At 38.0% G+C, this 19,893-nt stretch overlaps 1 protein-coding gene across 1 annotated transcript; it reads right to left on the bottom strand.

The window, feature by feature from the left end:
* Positions 1-14,919: 14,919 nt before the first annotated feature.
* MS3_00002368 (uncharacterized protein) lies at positions 14,920-17,060 on the bottom strand (the record flags this gene model as incomplete). Its single annotated transcript, XM_035732469.1, has 2 exons — positions 14,920-15,156; positions 16,887-17,060. Coding segments are annotated over 2 exons (411 nt in total), but the record flags the coding sequence as incomplete, so codon positions are not given.
* Between the last annotated feature and the right edge of the window lie 2,833 nt (positions 17,061-19,893).

The raw sequence follows: 19,893 nt of genomic DNA, 5'->3' as shown, positions 1-19,893 counted from the left end.
AAGTCTAAATATTTACCAAAATGTTTTATATAATAAAGTAAAGCTTTTCAAAATGATGTCTCATAAAATGACGAAGTACGAAATATTGTTTATTTATTCCTATATACCCATTTTACATGACTCATTAGACATATGTGCTAACGTTGTCCGACCTCAAGTCAGACGCATAACGTTTTAACTACTGACCCGGCATTTAAACTCCACTTATCAATTCATGCTAATGTACAGTCACTTAGTGACCAGTAATTTTTTTTAATAATTAAACTGATCCACATAAATTGCCTTAATTAGTTTTAGTTATATGATCTAAAATTTTTTCACGAAACAGTTTGTAATTTTTCGTGTTCTTGATCTGAGTTGTGTTGAAGTCATGTAGAATAGACACCGGGGGTGGTGGTGAAATCTAGTGTAGATATTCGTCTAATGTAACTTAACGTCCCATTCGTGTAGACGAAGATTTTAGTCATTTCAATAGTTGAATTCATGAGTCAGTTGAAGCTAGACCATCATGGAAAACCTGAAATCCCTGAACGGCTGTTTCGTCTTAGTATGGGACTCTTCGGCAGTGCGCATTCACGATTCCGCCTCGTGAGATTCCAACCCAGGACCTACCGGTCTCATGCGCGAACGCTTAACATCTAAACTTTTGAGTTGGCATCCAATGGTGTTAATGTCTAACTTCAACCAATTCACGAAATTGTGCCACTGTCCATCATTGTCTTTAGTGAGTTACTATATCACAACAGACCCGACTGAACTCCACTGGTCACTGCTTCTCATTAGAACTTCAGGGAATACCTCTTGAAGCTAGTCATCAGTGTTCACATGATGAATAATATCAGAATGGGTTTGGTGTAATAGTTGAATCTCTCAGGGCGAGATCGTTGATTTGCACCGCCAAGGAGTTCCATACTAGGACGAAAAGGTCGTCCAATGCTTCCAGGTTTTCCATGGTAGTCTATCTTTAATTGACTCATGAATTCAATTAATAAATTAAACAAAATTAATTTTATAAATTTGACAACTACATCTTACCTGAACTAATTTTGACATAAAATTTTGTAATACAATTTAAAAACTTATTTGTCGTAGTGTTATACAAGCCCATAAAGCTTATTCTAACATTTGGACAGGTTTATTTATTCATTCTTTTTAGTCACTTGACAACCAATAACTATCCACTAGTTTTAATTATGAAAATTATTTATACATTCAAAAAATTTTATCTATAAATAATCATCTATTTTAGTTGACATAGTGAAATTGTATGTCGAAATATATAGTTGACATCATGAGTCAATTAAAGCTAGACCATCATGGAAGACCGAGAAGCACTGTACGGCTGTTTCGTTCTAGTATGGGAATACTAAGCAGTGCGCATCCACGATTCCTTCCGCCGCTCGCGCGCGAGACTGATAAGTCATGGGTTCGAATCTCGCAGGGGGCGAGATCGTGGATGCGCACTGATGAGGAGTCCCATACTAGAACGAAACAGCCGTTCAGTGCTTCGAGGCTTTCCATGGTGGTCTAGCTTCAATTGACTCGTGATTTCAACTATTAAAATTACTAAAATCTCCGCAAAACTCATTCTGATTAGAATACTTTAGTCATTTCCTTTCACATTTTTAGAATTGTTTGAAAAGATTCGGTAAACCAACAGGTATTTTTGTGAATTGTAAGTTATCATGTCATTACATTATAATCAAAAGATTTCTGTGAATGCTATTTATTTTGTACCTATTTTCAATTAGTATTTTTGATTTGGGTTTTGTATAATAAATATGACCAATTATTTAAAGACTCACGAACCGTGTGAACACTCCCCCAAAGGATCGTGTTACTTTGATAAGGATATGTTTAGAATATTGTACTGGATATAAAATCAGATTATATTTGGGATGTAGTTTCATGAGGCGAACTTTTGTTTAAAATGTAAACAGATATACTGTAAATTGCTGAAAGAGTACAGACTTGGGTGTTCACAAGAGTTATGAGTAAGTTAAAATGTAATAATATTTGTTGAACAGTACTTTCGGCATCTAATTCATCCATCTCATAATGAACGCCGAATTATCTGTCCTTAGGACGATAGGAAAGTCGTCTAAGTATAGAGTTTCATTTCTTACATACAGCATCGAACTATTACAAATCTATACCAGGGAAAGTGACCTCAGCGTCTTTATGCGCTTATGATGAGACTGAAGCGTAACGGAAGTAAAAGTGGAAAATATTAACATGCAGATCATCTAACTATAGCCTAATATTACCGGGAGTAACAAACTGACTGTCAACCATGAAATTTATCTGGAACATTCATGTAATTTGAAACGGTGCTTTCACTTTTTTTCTATTTAACAGTAACAAGGAATAATTCTTCTCGAAATACCTCTTACTGCTAATCAGTGAATTATGTGATCTAATCAATGTATAGCAATAGTTGAGATCAAGTTTTCAAAAACATATCTAATTATTGCTTCCTTACTTAATTACATATTTTACTCCCGATGGAGCATTGGCCACCAACAAGCATTCTCCAACCAACTCTGTCATGGGCCTTCCTTTCTAGTTCTGTCCAATTTTTATTAATTTTTCTCATGTCTGTCTGTTTCGCGACGTAACGCGTTTTTTTGTTTTCCTCTCCTCCTACTTCTTTGACCTTGAGGATTACATTTGAGCGCTTGCTTTGTGACGCAGCTGTGTGCCTTCCTCAATGTGTGTCCTATCCACTTCCAGAGCTTCTTCCTGATTTCTTCTTCCGCTGGAAATTGCTTTTTCTCTCCCACAGTAAGTTGTTCCTAATAGTCTCTGGCCAACTGTTAATAAACACCTGTATCTTCTAGATGATAGCTTTCGTATTCCTCCAGGTTTCCACCCCATACAGTAGAACTGTCTTGACATTTGTATTGAAAATTCTGACTTTGGTATTGGTCGACAGCTCTTTGGAGTTCCAGATATTCTTTAGTTGTATATATGCTTTTCATGCTTTGCCGATCTGCATCAGATCTACCGTGTTCGTCAATAATGCTGTCCAGATATGTTAAGGTTTTTACATCTTCCAAATCTTCTCCTTCAAGTGTGATTCGATTGTTGCATGTTGTTTTGTATCGGAGAATCTTGCTTTTCCCTTTGTGTATATTGAGATCTACTGCTGCTGAGGCTGCTGCTACATTCTTTATCTTTTCCGCCTGGAGCCCCTCAGGGGCTGCTGTCGGTCCCAACTCCGGTTAAAGGAGGAGGGTTGGGCATGGGGCTAGCGACGCCATCCTGTCAAGAACTAACTCACTCAACAAACGTTAACCAGAAAAACTTATTCATATCTAGATATATTTAGGGATAATTGATCCTATCCTGAATGAGGACTTGGATAAGTACTGTTCTCATAACTTCATTACTCAAATGAAACAGATTTTCAGTTTCTCATAGTTTTGAAATTGTCTTCAGTTAATAGTGAAAATCACACTGAAATCGGACTAAACCACATAATATTAATTAATATTATTACTTTTAACAATGACAATGATTCGTTATGCTAACTTCATCAACCACACACACACACACAGTCAAGTTTCATCTATTATTTTGGAATATAAGTTTGTATGTATTAAAAATTCCTAATTCATAAACAATATTTGACTGTCATCACTGTTTTAAAGTTCATGTAAAAATTGTCCATTTTAGAGAACTGTATCACAAATCATTTTCTCACACACGAAAACCAGACGAAAACAACTATTACTATTACTAGTAATAGCAGTAGTAGTGTGGTGTGGGTACTTATATCCACACAAGTAGTATATAACGGTGGTCGGGCATAGAATACATTTCAGTAGAAGGTCGATGAGAAAAAGTCGGTAACGGAACGTAATTGGTATGAAAACTTATGAACAATCAAATCTGAGATAACAGATTGATGTTTGTAACAGCAACAGTTAAGTTTGATATGATGGATTGATATTTTGCAAATTAACGATTTACTAGATGGCTCTCAGATTTTATTGAGATACTCTGTAATTTCACTCGTATTCTTGTTCACTACAGTAGTAGCAGCATGGTGTGTGCTACTGATGTCAGCAGATATAAATAGTATGTATCACCAATCGAAAGTGGAAGGCTTGGCAACTGAAGGTTGGCATGATCAAATAGATGAGAACGGAAACAGAGAATGATTAGTATGGAAATAAAAGATCAATAAAGTTTGAGACAATTGATAAACATTTTGTAAACGAAGTATTTACTGTATAGTTTTCAAATTTTAGTAAGAATTCTGTAATTTCAGTTGTCCCCATTTACGTACTAGTTCACTTCAGTGATAGTAGCATTAAAAATATTTAAAACATCTTTTGGAATATTTATCTGCATCAAATTTATTTTCTTTATTTGAGTTACCTTTTCAAGTCAGTCAAAAGCGTTTGAGGGGTTTCAATGTCACGGCGCCAATTTCAGTACCTGATGCTAAAGTACGACCGGTTCACAGCGGATTTTAAAGAAGACGTGACGATTGAGTGGCTACAACAAATGGGATTACTAAGAAGTTCCTTTATTTGTGAATGCGGTAATTAGATGGCTGTTGTATCATGTGCAGACTACCGTGATATGATTGTCTTTAGATGTTATTTATGTTGAAGGTAGAAGTCTGCTAGAAGAGGAACGTTCTTTGCTCGATCTTGATTGAGACTAAGGCAAATCATGATAATTGTTGTGAATTGGATAATAAAAGCACCAGTAACATTGGCTGCAACTTTTACAGACGTTACTGAAGCTTAGGCTGTTCAGTGTTATGAGTATTGTAGAGATATATGTGAGATAAAAACGACACACTAACAATATTGAAGCTATGTGGTCTAGGCTGAAGGAGTTCTTACTACCTTACCATACCTCGAGAGGTCGACTATTATGAAGCCATATGGATGTCTTCCTCTACCATATGCATTACGATTTCAGAACTTCCTAACCTCCTTCTAACCTTGACAAGTTTATAAACCATGTAAAAGAAGTGTATCCACTTTAATTCTTTGGTTTCATATAATCTATTTTTACTTCATATTAACTGTTTTATGATTGCCTAATATTCCTCAAGATCACATAAGATCCGTTCAAATCCCGTGCATAAATTATAGTCTCACCGAATATTTCAGATTATGGTGATTAATAGAATCATCGAAATAATTTTCTTCAAATATAAGACTCATCAAATAAACTTGCCTTCAGTTCATTATTGATATTCACACTGAGATCTGAACCTCGTAACTATCGTTTAAAAACGTTAATGTATTATTGATGAATTTACTGAATCAAAATATCCACCCGTTAATTAAACAGGACTACGAAAAAGCATTTAACAGCGTGGACAGAATAACACTATGGAAACTTCTTCGACACTACGGCGTGCCTCAGAAGATAGTCAATATCATACAGAATTCATATGATGGATTAAACTGCAAAATTGTGCATGAAGGACAGGTTGCAGACTCGTTCGAAGTAAAGACCGGTGTCAGGCAAGGTTGCTTACTCTCACCCTTTCTCTTTCTCCTGGTGATCGACTGGATCATGAAGACGTCAACATCTGAAGGGAAACACGGGATACAATGGACATCTAGGATGCAATTGGACGATCTAGACTTCGCAGATGATCTGGCCCTTCTATCCCAAACGCAACAACAAATGCAGGAGAAGACGAACAGTGTGGCAGCAGCATCAGCAGCAGTAAGTCTCAATATACACAAAGGGAAAAGCAAGATTCTCCGATACAACACAGCATGCACCAATCCAACCACAATTGACGGAGACGATTTGGAAGATGTAAAGACCTTTACATATCTGGACAGCGTCATTGATGAGCACGATGGATCTAATTCAAATGTGAAGGTGCTGATCGGCAAAGCATGAGCAGTATATATACAACTGAGGAACATCTGCAACTCAAAGCAACTGTCAACCAACACCAATGTCAGGATTTTCAATACAAATGTCAAGACAGTTCTATTGTATGGGGTAGAAACCTAGAGAACTACGAAAGCCATCATCCAGAAGATGCAAGTGTTTATTAACAATTGTCTACGTAAAATACTTCAGATCCGTTGGCTGGACACTATTAGCAACAACGTGCTGTGGGAGAGAACAAACCAGATCCCAGTGGAGGAAGAGATCAGGAAGAAGTGTTGGAATTGGATAAAACACACGCTGAGGAAAGCACGCAACTGTGTCACAATGCAATCCCTCTCTTAGAATCTTCTTGGTCAAAGGAGGAGTAGAGGAAGACCAAAAAACACGTTGCCTCGAGAAATGGAGATAGGCATGAGAAAAATGAACAAAAATTGGACAGAACTAGGAAAGGTAGCCCATGAAGGGGTGGGTTGGTGATTGCTTGTCGATGACCTATACTCCATTACGAGTAACAGGCGTAAGTAAGTGATGATGTCACAGGTATTCAGTGTTTGACAACGCTTCTACCAGTAACACCTTCTAATATATTTCGTTCCCACCCAGAGAAATCAAAAGACAGAGTCGAGGAGATCGGAAGAGTATATTTGGCGTTGACCAATATATCGGAATTCTCTGATCTAATCTGGCTAGCGATTGCGGTTGATGTTGAGCACGGCGTTACCACACGTGATCTGGTGCGGATGCCTGACCGAGCGCCTTCAGCTAGATGAGTCCACTAAAACATATGGTCAGCATCCAATGTCGAAAACTTACAGTGCTATTTATTTTGGGGATTTATTTACCGCTACAGTTCACTCCCCCCTAGTGTGGCAGTGACGACCCTAAGACGTGGCCAGCCAGAAGTTTAAACCCAACGAGTTTGTCGTTGGTAAACACTCTTCTGATAGCTTACTAAGTGTAGCAGCGTCTGGTCGTCTTTCCTTACTATATGGGACCGAGGTACAACATAGTAAAAAAAGAAAAAGTTACAACAAAAATCTCGAATCCTCGTAAACTGCATCGTTCTTTTCCAGCCGTCCTGGAAAAGAAAAAAGAATATGTAAGTGCATGTCGAAATACACTCGTATGTGCGTAAAAACACAATGTCGGCGAAAAAAATTGGAATCTAAACTAATTTACACGTAATATCGTTAAAAAAATTTGTTTTTTTTGGAATAAAAAATAAAAATATATAAGCATATTAAAAATTTTTTTTAAAAAGTATATGTCGTAAAAAGAAAGATCGAGATAATATTAAATGTCTAGTAGTGCCTTACGTGCAATAGTCGTTTAAATGCTCTGGAAATCTAACTTTTCTTCCAGAACGCGTCGTTTTAAGTTTGTTTTCAGATACATTCGGAGTATCATCGCTAGTGTTGGTTGTCGGTTGAGGAATTATGAGTGGAGTCGTGTCGTTCGATTGTACCGAAGGAAAATCGACGTAGATAGGATTTCCTTCTAAATACGCTGCTTTGAGGCGATCGATGCTGATGCTATCGTTTGTTCCGTTCTTATCGACTATATAGTACTTAGATTCACGTTGAAGAACTTTGAAAGTTCCTTCGTATGCTGATTCGAAAGGTCGTCGATGCGAGTTTCGACGAACGAAAACGTGTGTACTATATCGTAAGTCAGGTTGAACGAAAACATCAGTTGATTGAGGTCGAGTGGAAGCAGGTTTAACTGAACGCATTGCGTTTGTAAGCCTGTTCGTGTAGGAGGTTAGATCCATGTTCATTGAAGAAGACGAAGGATCAACGAATTCTCCTGGAAGTCGAAGTGTCGTTCCATAAACGAGTTGAGCCGCAGTGTATCCAATGTCAGCTTTCACTGCATTGCGGATACCTAGTAAGACGAGTGGAAGAGCGTCGGTCCACTGTGAAACGTTTGAAGCTGATAGTGAAGCTTTTAGTTGTCGGTGAAAACGTTCTACCAACCCGTTTGCTTGTGGTTGGTAGGCGGTCGTTCGGAAGCGAGTGATTCCTAAAAGTGTGGTCAGACGACGGAAAAGTTCAGATTCAAACTGACGTCCGCGGTCTGTGGTGATGGTTGAAGGGCAACCGAAGTTTGCTACCCATCGTTCGACGAAGGTGCGGGCCACTGTTTCAGCAGTGATGTCCTTAATAGGTACTGCTTCTGGCCATCGAGTGAAATGGTCTACGCAGGTTAAGAGGTAAGAGTATCCATTTGAATCTGGTAAAGGTCCTACCAAATCCAGATGAACATGGTCGAAACGAGCATCGGGAGTTTTAAATGAGCCTAAAGGACATTTATTATGTCTGATAACCTTAGATTTTGGGCAGCTTACACAGGAACGTGCCCACTCCCTCACGTCTTTATTCATTCCAGGCCAGCAAAACCTTTCTGCTATAAGCTTGATGGTTGCACGGACGCCTGGATGAGAAAGTTTGTGCAATGTATTGAAGACATTGCGTCGATAATGTTTCGGAACGATTGGGCGATCCCTACCTGTAGATGTGTCACAAAGTAAGGTTTCTTTACCTGTTCCCATCTGTTTGATGCGTAGTTTAAGTGTTGTGGACGATAACTCGTGCTGAAGATCAGTGTCTTCTTTTTGAAGCTCGGCGAGTTTAAGAAGGTCGATTCCTTGGAAACTGTTCAAGGAAGTTATGCAAGATAAGGCGTCTGCAACTACATTGTTTGCTCCAGAAATGTGTTGAATATCTGAAGTAAACTGCGAAATGTAGTCCAGTTGTCGAGACTCACGGGGAGAGTACTTATCTGAAGGAGAGCTTAACGAGAAAGTGAGCGGTTTATGGTCCGTAAAAAGAGTGAATTCACGACCTTCGATGTAGTGTTGGAAATGCCGTACAGCACAATACATAGCTAGGAGTTCCCTACCGAATGTGCTGTACCTCGATTCGTTGTCTAGCAACCGTCTAGAGAAAAAGGCTAAGGGTTGCCATGAGTTGTTAACCCATTGTTGTAAGACGCCACCGATTGCCGAGTCGATGCGTATACTGCGATACTAATGGGTGCTTCGGTGTCCTGATGTGCGAGCATTGCTGCTTTAGCGATCCGTTCCTTAACTGTGGAGAATGCTTTTCGTGCGGTGTCGTCCAAATTAATGGATTTCGCATTTCCACGAAGTTGGTCGGTCAGAGGTTTCATAAGTAATGCGCATTTGGGTATGAAACGTCTATAGAAACTTACCAGGCCGTTAAACGTGCGTAATTGCTTGACGGTGGTCGGTTCTGGGTAATCCAGAATGGCCGCCACTTTGGTTCTAAGGTATCGGATACCTTGAGCATCGATAGTGTGTCCCAGAAAGTCTAATGAGTCGGTTCCAATTTGGCATTTCTGAACGTTTACAGTAATGCCATGCTTTTGTAGTCGTTCGAAAACAAGATCCAGATGCTTGAGATGTGTTTCTCTGTCCGGACTTGCGATTAGGCAGTCATCAACATACGCATGTACGAAGTTGAGACCTCGAAAAACGTCGTCTATGAATCTTTGGAATGTTTGAGCAGCATTTCTTAGACCGAAAGGCATTCGCAAAAATTCATAGAGTCCGAAGGGAGTTATGATAGCTGTTTTCGGTATGTCGTCAGTAGCCACAGGGATTTGGTTATACGCTTTAACCAAGTCGATTTTCGAAAAGACAGTTGTACCTTTCAAGGTAGCTGTCAAATCGTGAATGTGAGGCAACGGGTAACGATCGGGAATGGTTTTTGCATTCAATCGCCGATAGTCGCCAGTTGGACGCCAATCGTTGCTGTCCTTTTTAGGGACCATGTGCAACGGAGATGCATATGGGCTACTTGACGGTCGTATGATTCCTAAGTCTATCATATGGTCGAACTCGCTTTTCGCTAACCTTAGCTTTTCAGGAGCTAGTCGTCGTGCTTCAGAGAATACAGGTGGTCCTGTAGTCGTGATGTGATGTGTAACGTTGCTGGTTACACACGGTAGTTTCGGTTGAGTTTGTTGTATCCCAGGGTACTTATCGAGTAGTGGTTGATAGAGTGGGTCTATCATATGTTTAACTGTAACTAAGGATACTCTGCAACCAGTAAAAGAAGTTACACAAACGGACAACTTAGTGTTTCCGTCTACTAGCCTCCGTTTGCGAGTGTCGATGATCAGATTGTGGTGTTGTAGAAGGTCCATACCAATGATTGGCATAGAAACATCTGCAACAACGAAAATCCAGTGGATGGGTTTGCGTAAAACCCACGTTAAGGTAAACGTACCTTTTGCCATACGTAGCGATCGGTTTTCCGTTTGCCGCCTGTAAGTTTAGAGCCGATTCTTGAAGCCGATCGTTGGGATTCGCTGGGAGAACGCTAACTTCTGCGCCAGTATCGACAAGGTAGCGAACTCTCGTTGTCACATCTGTGACGTATAACAGACGGCTATGTTCGCCGGCTACGGTTGCCGTTAACGCGTGCCGGCCTGGAAGTTTCCCGAGTTGTTTTTCGAGTCACTCGATTTCGTGTTGGGAAAATTGCAGGGTTTTCTGCAATTTCTGGAAAATTTTCCATACTGGTTATGATACCAGCACCAGTCGGGGTTATCTGTCTCTCGTGGTCTAGAGACAGATCGCTTACGTGAAATGTTTCTACGTGGAGTGCGCGATCTCTTACGGTCGGTACGAAGACTAAGATAACGCGTGAGTGTGTGACATAACTCGGTTATATCATTCTGAGTCGTTTGAGGTTTTTCTTCGACTGAAAATACCTCGGTAGTAGAAGGTTTCGTAATTTCTAAAATGCGGCCGGCAGATGCAGCTAGCTCGTCTAAGGCGTTGTTCTGGAACGAGACCAGAACTGCTTGCACCTGTTGGGAAAGTTTTGACAAGAAGAGTTGTTTGAATAGACCTTCGTCGAAAGTTCTTGGGCCTATCACCTCTCCCATCCGTTGCAACATGTCCGTCGCAGAACCGTGTTGCAGGTCGATGTTATTGAAGAGTTGATCTAACCTTTGTCGATCGGTTAGGTCTCCTCGTTTACGAATCGAACGTTTTAAGATTTCGTAAGGATCGGAAACATCACTAGTAAACATACTAGGTGTTACGTACCTGTTGAATTCGCGCGGTAGTGCCTTGACTACTTCGAGGAATTGTGCACGTGTGTCGATCACGCCGTGCTCGGAGAAGTCGGCTTCTGCGTAGCAAAACCAGGCTTCGATGTTGTCGGGCCAGAAAGGCATCAGTTGAAACGAAGGTGGGGACAAAGTCTTAAGCTTGAGTACTTTAGGTGTCTGTTCAGTCATGATGAAATATGAAGTACGATAATGAACGAGGGGAAATATATATATATCCAAGAAAAAACACGAAAAAAAATCACAATGTTTAAAAAAATAAGGCAATGGTATATAAAAAATCCCAAAAAGGAACAGACTCGCAGTTGCAATTAGGTGTACCAGATCACGTCGGTCTCACCAATGATGGTGTCACAGGTATTCAGTATTTGACAACGCTTCTACCAGTAACACCTTCTAATATATTTCGTTCCCACCCAGAGAAATCAAAAGACAGAGTCGAGGAGATCGGAAGAGTATATTTGGCGTTGACCAATATATCGGAATTCTCTGATCTAATCTGGCTAGCGATTGCGGTTGATGTTGAGCACGGCGTTACCACACGTGATCTGGTGCGGATGCCTGACCGAGCGCCTTCAGCTAGATGAGTCCACTAAAACATATGGTCAGCATCCAATGTCGAAAACTTACAGTGCTATTTATTTTGGGGATTTACTTACCGCTACATAAGTAAGTAATCAAACAGATCTTTGATTAAAATGGCAGATACAGATATTATCGAAGAATCCCCTAATGATCCATAGTTGTCAACAGAGACCAATCATATGAAGAATATCATGTACATGATAGTGTAAACTTCTGAAAACGTTTCTTCGTATTTGTTAAGATATCACAAACATATGAAATGAGCTCATAATAAATCTATGTCTAAAAGATATAACGTATACACTAACATTAAATTATGATTATACAACGTTTTGTTACCTGCTTCTTTAATCTCCTCTGGGATTATTTGAGCGGAAATTAAAGTTTTGTCATTTACGACTTTGAAGCTGTGAAAAAATGGTAATTTGTTCATTCTTTTTATTAGAGTAGATATTAAAAGTTTCTGGTTGTATCCCATCGTAAATCAAACATCGAGAAATCAAAGTAGATAGGTATGAAGCATTCATTATCGATCCTAACTGATTATTCGTTATCTAGTAAAGTTCATCAGATCGTTTATTCACTTACACCATTAAACTACTTATTTTCATTCTTGATTATAGGATATCATCCAGTAATAAATAAGTATTTGATTTAATGAAAGAAATTTTATTGAAATCACGAACTAATCAGTGTCGAACCACTATTGAATACCTGGAAGTACTGAAGTGAAGTTTCTAGTATAGAACCTCTCATCAGCGAGTGTCCATGGTTCTGCACGCGGGATTCCAGAAAAGGACCTTCGGTCTTGCTTGAACACTTAACATCATACCCGACACTGTTGAACTCCGTTGGCTACGGTTCCTCAATCGAAACCTGAAAATTAACTCTATAAGCTAGTTATAAGTGAGAACATGATAATTTTCAGTTTAGGTTTGAAGAGATTGTTGCAAGATCGTGGCTGCACGCTGCTGATGGGTCCCATACTAAAACGAAAAGGCTGTCCAGCGCTTACAGGTTTTAAATGGTAGTCTGTCATTGATCAGTTCATGATTTCAATGAAATTCAATAATCCACACAACCCCAAACTGAAAAGGAACAAATTGATGACAATGTAGTCTTGTATTATTGTTTATCGATCTGATAGGTTTTGAGCTTCACTTTATAGCAAAGAATAAGTGGAGAAATTACAAAGTAGATTAAACGTTTATTTCAACACTTAAGTGTTTATCACTTTTATTTAAGTTATTTTGATTCACTAGACTCTATGGTGAATACATGTTCCATGATTATCGTTTTACTGACTTGGTTAAAAATGTTATTACAATAGTATATTGTGCAAAGATAAATTATGTTTCAGCGGGTCCGAACAAATTAAAAAATGATTGTTTTACTTACCATTTTGTATCTTATTAGTGAAAACTTGAATAGAAACCCTTACACTTAAAAGTGTGGGAATATTTGTTAACAATACTATACTATCCAGATTCAGAAGTACCTAGGAACCTGTATCTGACAACAAAGTTTTCACAGAAGCAACGATTAGATATCTAATAAATAATTGAGATAATATAGATACTTCCATTAAAAGACGGAAGCCATAACATTTTTAATTTGTAAAGTTTACTGCGTTCAGACCTTTCCGACCTTAATTATATATTCAGCGGGATAGTGTGACAGATCTTTCTTTGACATGGTGAGCATATTTGTATTCACATAAATTTGTCTGTTACCTAATCTTTTCGATATTTATACATTCATATCAGAAGGGGCTTTTGTGGATATTTTAGTAATTTTAATAGTTGAACTCATGAGCCAATTGAAGCTAGACCAACATGGAAAACCTGGAATCAATGATCGGTCGTTTCGTCCTATTACGGGACTCCTCACCAGTGCTCATCCACGACCTTGCCTCGTAATATTCGAACTCAGGATCTATCGGTCTCGCGCATCACTGCTTAAAATCTAGACCATTGAGCTGGCCGGCATCCAACGGTGTTGATGTCTAACTTCAACTAATCCACGAAATTGAGCGACGAATCCACTATTGTCCTCAGTGAGTCACTATCTCACAACAGACTCGGTTGAACTCCACTGATTACTGCTTTTATTAGAACTCCAGGAAACTACCTCTTGAAGCCAATCATTAGTGAGCACATGTTGATTTGTATCAGAAGGGGTTTTGTGGATATTATCGTAATTTTAATAGTTGAGATCATGAGTCAATTGAAGCTAGACCACCATGGACAACCTGTAATCACTGGACGGCCATTTCGTCCTACTTTAGGACTCTTTTTATGTCCATATTTACGATAACTGATAAATATTTCATGAACAGTTAGATAAACAAATGTTTACGAAGTGACACTAGTTGAAATTGTTCGATTTGTAGGTAATTGAAATTATGGCTATAATTTAAACAGATCATCTCTAAAAACACCGAAGTACTTTAAGGTTGTTTCGTTTGGATATGAAACTCAGTAATGAGTGCACGCAATCCCATCTGGGTCTTTCATTGAGTTGGTAATATGATTGTAGTTGAGAATATGAAGTATTGTATTCTAATCTAGAGATCTAAAGTATTTGTGCGTCTCTTAAAATCCAATAGTTCTGAGATTGCAAATGAGCACTACTGATGAGTTACTGAACAATATATAACAGTTTTGTGTTCAACACATGGAAGTTTTTTCTGGTTTTTTTTTAGATAAAGTCATTTTTTTTCGATCACAAATGTCAAAGTAATGGGAAGTAGCTTTATACATACTTTTACTGTTCAGTTATATTGTTCTATGATTATAAGTAATTCCTACGAAATACACTAGTCTAGAGTTTTGAACCATAACTACAACATTGTCAGATCATTTATCTTAAGAAATATTTGATTGTTTTGATTGATAATTATCATATGATCATCATATGCTCACCAGTGATGGTCTCTAAGAGGTATTTCCTGGAGTTCTAATGAGAAGCAGTGACCAGTGGAGTTCAGTCGGGTCTGTTGTGATATAGTAACTCACCAAAGACAATGGTGGACAGTGGCACAATTTCGTGAATTGGTTGAGGTTAGACATTAACACCATTGGATGTCAACTCAAAAGTCTAGATGTTAAGCGTTCGCGCATGAGACCGGTAGGTCCTGGGTTGGAATCTCACGAGGCGGAATCGTGAATGCGCACTGCCGAAGAGTCCCATACTAAGACGAAACAGCCGTTCAGTATTTAAGCGTTCGCGAGCAAGACTAAAAGCTCTGCGGGCTAAAAGTCACAAAAATTTGGTAATCGCATTAAACAACACTCGTAAATATATGATAAGAATATGTCTTGGTGAAATGCTGACATGTATTTACATTTAACAAACACTAAATCTATTCACAACAATAAATAATGAATTGAGTAAACATGAAATGAGAATAATTAATTTGTATTGTACAAATAGTTTGTTTGTTCTATTGCATAAATCATAATAACAACAGTTATACTTGTTAACAAGTCCTGGAGTAAGCTCATTGATGACATCTCTAGGTGGACATTTAAGTAAACAACCTCGACCTTCCATTTGATAACCTTGGAAAGTTGAGTAAGCTGTCTGTAAATGAGAAATTGAAGAAAAACAAAACATTGTTAAGAAAAATACACTTCTATATATGATCCGTATATATACAATGTTTGATTTAGTTTCTTAATATTATTTGTATTCCTGCTATTCTATAATGATGTATTTACAATACTTTGTAACCAAGCAAGTGGCTATCAGGACTCAGTAGCTAAGTGGATAACACGATGCTGTTTGAAGTGAATGGTACTGGGTTCGAGTCCCAGAATGAACATCAACTCTGAGATGCAGGTACATTCAGCTAACGAGTCCGAAATAGGACGAAACGCGCGTCTTGGATTCCACTGCCAGCCACTATCCATTATTGCTTACAAAAAGCTTGTGAATTAAGGCAATATCGAGGCATACGCACAGTATGCACAAATGCCGATAACAGATTGATCAATCGCAGTTTTAAACCTCAATGGGAAGATACAAGCCAACTAATATCAAGTGAATTCAAACTCATTTATGTGAATATATTCAACTAATTTTATGATCCCCAGTTGATTAGAAGTAAACAAAATAAAGTGAAATCATGTTATTCTGCTAAGATCTTTGTTTTTATGCTCTTCAAATGTTTTGAAATAAGATATCAAATATGCAAAATTATGTCAGCCATTAGACAACTATTGCTATTCACAATGGAAAAGGATCTCTTACGATCATAAATTGACTGAATTTAGTAATGTAAACTATTAAATATCACCTCAATGGTCTGAAGGTTACTTCCTTGTCAGGAGACCTAAAGAATCTGAGTTTGTCCATATGTGATTTTTAGAACATGAACTGGAAAGGAGTTTTATGCTGATACTAAACAGCTTTCTAATACTTCTAATGGTTAAAAATAGTTATCTAATTAAAATCAGTGGGTAGTGTAAATCTATAATTAGGTGTGTGTTTATCGCCCAATTATATGAACACATGTTCTAGAAATCTGCTTCCTCAATATAAATTAGATAATTAAATATCTTACAAGACAACTGTATGGTTATTCAGTAATTATATATACAAAAAATCTGCAAACATTTTGCATGTACACATGTAAGACATGACTATGGTTATTCAGTCAGTCAGTCAGCAACAACGTAGAACCTCGTACGTACGTACATCAGTTCGAGTTGCCATACCACATTAGCACAGAGATACAGTTGTCGATTAGAATCCTGTAGTGGTAGAGGTAGTAAGAGTATAAGCAGTAATCGGGAACTATGGTTATTAATTTCATGTTGATCTTGGTTGTACCAATACCAATGAGTACCAAACTGATATAAACACAGCTATTCAGTGCGATACATGTTTCCATTTATCCTCCAGTTGATATTAATTTACAGTGGAACATGCCTTCATAATGTTTATTCACGATTCTTCTTCTTCTTCGTCTTCTTACGCCTGTTACTCCTCGTGGAGGAGCATAGGCCGCTCACCAGCACTCACCATCCAACCCTGTCATGGGCAGTCCTATCTAGTTGTTATTCATCCTTTTCATATCTGGTTCTATTTGCCGACATAATGTGTTCTTTGGCTTTCCTTTTTTCCTCTTCTCTTCAGGATTCCAAGTTAGTGCTTGCCTCGTGATACAGTTTGATGATTTCCGTAATATATGTCCTGTCCATTTCCATCGTCATTTTTGTAATTTCTTCTTCAGATGAGAGCTGGTTTGTTCTCTCCCACAGTAGACTGTTGGTTTATTCATAATACAAACAATAAATTAAAAATAAAACCTTCTTTATTTTACTATAATATGAGGTTATTTTCGCTTGACTTACAATACAAACTCCACAGCTGTCTAAAATTTCATCTTTTGTAATTTGGAATAATTTTTTGTATTTGTCCTCACATGGTAAACAAACACGACATTTGATAGCGAATGCTGTTAGAAGAAAATATAAAATATCCTTTTAGTGTTATAACAGATACTTCAATCAGTCAGTAAGTCAGCTACGACGTAGGATCAGGCACATATGCATCGGTCCAAGTTGCCATACCTCATTAACACAACAAGATGGACACCAGATTCATAAAAGTAGTTAATTCAGTGGTGGTAATATATAAAGGAAAGGTCTTATGTTTGGATACAATACAGGAAGAAAGAATTAGTTTGTAGAAAGAAAGATATGAAATAATTTTAATCTCACAGTTTGAGGGAAGACAGAGAGTGTATGCACCAACACTATTGTGATACTTAATAAACCACAAATTAACAAACCTTTTTCTAGTCTAAATTATTACTGAAGTAAGTAAAGCAGTCGTGGTTAAGTTATGTCTGCGGAAAGTCGACATCATGGACGAACAGTGGGTATATAAAGATCGAAAATCCTGAAGTATTGAACAGTTGTTTCTATCCTAGAACAGAACTGTAGTATATAGTACTACTGTGGTCAATGTCATATATGTCTATTAACATACGTAGTAGGTGACATCAGTCACAAGTGGAGTGCCTGATAGCAGAAGGTTGAGAAGATCAAAGAGAAGAGAACGAGAACAGAGAGTGATTGTAATAGCAATGATGGAGCGATGAAGTTTGGGATAATTGATGGTGGATTTTATGTATCGTTTTCACATTTTAGTAGAAAACTCTGTAAATCTGTAATTAATAACGAAATTGGTTATCCCCACCTGAGGTTTCGTTCATTAAACTGCTACACACATAATCCATCCTAGCTTTTGAATAGGTTTGGGTAACCCAGACAACATATGACTATTGAGTCATTTTTACCTTCATAATAACTGATCTTTTCATAGGAAATTGTGAGCCACAGGAAATATAAGTCTATCATTCGTTATTTAATATAATACCTGTTTCTTTATTGTAATACTCATTATCCATTTTGAGCAAATCCCTTAACTCGTTTACCGCACGTCTTTAGATTATTTTTATCTGGTTCTAAATAGTGAGTGACGCTTTACCAAGATGAGTTGAAATGCTTACCTCCTCCACTTTGCTTTCCTACTTCTCATCTTAATTTTTGTTTAAGTAAATGAATGCCTGACATCTAACTTAGTCCGTATTTGGCTTCTGATTACCGCCATCGCTCAAATTGGGTTTACCTAGATGTAATAGACGAAGTTAAATGGGAGATTTGTATTCATGGTATACTCTTTCGTTCATCCAAGTCGAAATCAGATCACAGGCCAAAAAACTCAATAACAAAGACACTCATTCCTTTATGAAGTTTTGAACCCAGAAAATTCGAGTCTGGCAGCTAAGAATTTACTTTCTATACCATTGAGTCTACTTTCATTGATTTTCATTTCCAAAGTTATTCAATTTGTTCTTTTTAGACATGATTTGATAAACATTTCACCTTTAACTATTGTTTATAGGATATTAGTCTTACAATTAGACGGATATAACTTTATTGTTATTTTTTATTTGAACACATAAAAATTGATACAAGGGGGCACCAAATACATATGCGCAACACAATAACAATGAGGCTAGTAATCCGTCAGTCAGTCAGCTACGACGCAGGACCAGACACATCTGTGCCACACCTTATTAGCACAGCAAGATGAACACCGGATTCATAGAAATAGTTAATTCAGTGGTGGTAATATATAAAAGAAAGATTGCATATAAGGATTTAATACAAGAAGAAAGAATTATTTCGTAGAAAGAAAGGTATTAAGCAATCTTAATCTCACTGTTTAAGGACAGACAAAGAGTGTATACACCGACGCCGTTGTGATTGACTCTGAGCCATACCATTCAGTCTCCAATCAACCACAACCAAGTAATCTGCATCACACAGTATGGCTCAGACTACAAGTTAGTGGCTTCAAGGACTGATGCCACGTTTTGGTTGGGCCACCTCTAAATTTCTTCAAGCAATCTCCTCCACTATTCAGCATTGTGCGCCGTGGTAGTCGGTGTTCAGGCATACGTAACACGTGGCCCAACCATCTTCGTCGATGAAGAGGCTAGTAGTAGTTGTCATTGATTTGTATGAAGATTGTGATACTATCCGGGTGACAAAACTAAAGCAGGTGGTTTTCTTTGACCACAACCTGAGCCTTTGACTTAAAGGTATAATCTACAAGACAGTGGAAGAACGTCAGGAGATACAGTCCCATGGTTGGTACGCTATCTGTTCCCTCTGAATCCTGGAGCTCATGTGCACCATTGATTTAGAAGCGGGGTTTTTCAACTCCCCTAGGTGGATCTTCCATATCCACTAATCTGCTTAAAGCTCTGAACATTCGCTTTTCGTCCTCTCAATTTCGTAAACAATACCCCCACCACGAGAAGGCAGTGGATAGGACTTTGCATTTAGTGGCTGTATACGTTAGTCCATGTAAGAGCATTTGGAGAAGGAGAGCGTAATCACCCTTACTTTGATCGTACCAGAGTATTTGGGGGGTATAACTTACAAAACAAAACATTTCATTTTATGAATTGGAAAACAACTAGTAAGAATAAATATTTTAAAAAACATAAAATTTAGAAAAGCGATCTTTTTCGACTAATTTCCTATATATGAGATGACGAACCGACCCAAGTTAGGGAACCGTTGAAAACCTAAAAGTAATTGATGATCGCTGCGTATCAACATGGGACACCTCAGCACATCCAATCCTGCAACCGAGAACAAGAACCAAGGAATTTCAATTTCATGAGCAAATGTATAACTTTTAGATCAGTAAACTGCGATTTAATGGTATACATACCTAACTTCAATCACTTTACTCACTTCATTATGCAATTGTTTACTTCCATTTTGAATAATG

The sequence above is a fragment of the Schistosoma haematobium genome, chromosome 1 (genome assembly GCF_000699445.3).
Source record: "Schistosoma haematobium chromosome 1, whole genome shotgun sequence".
Classification (NCBI taxonomy): Eukaryota; Metazoa; Platyhelminthes; class Trematoda; order Strigeidida; family Schistosomatidae; genus Schistosoma; species Schistosoma haematobium.
This window is presented reverse-complemented; position numbering and strand designations above follow the sequence as displayed.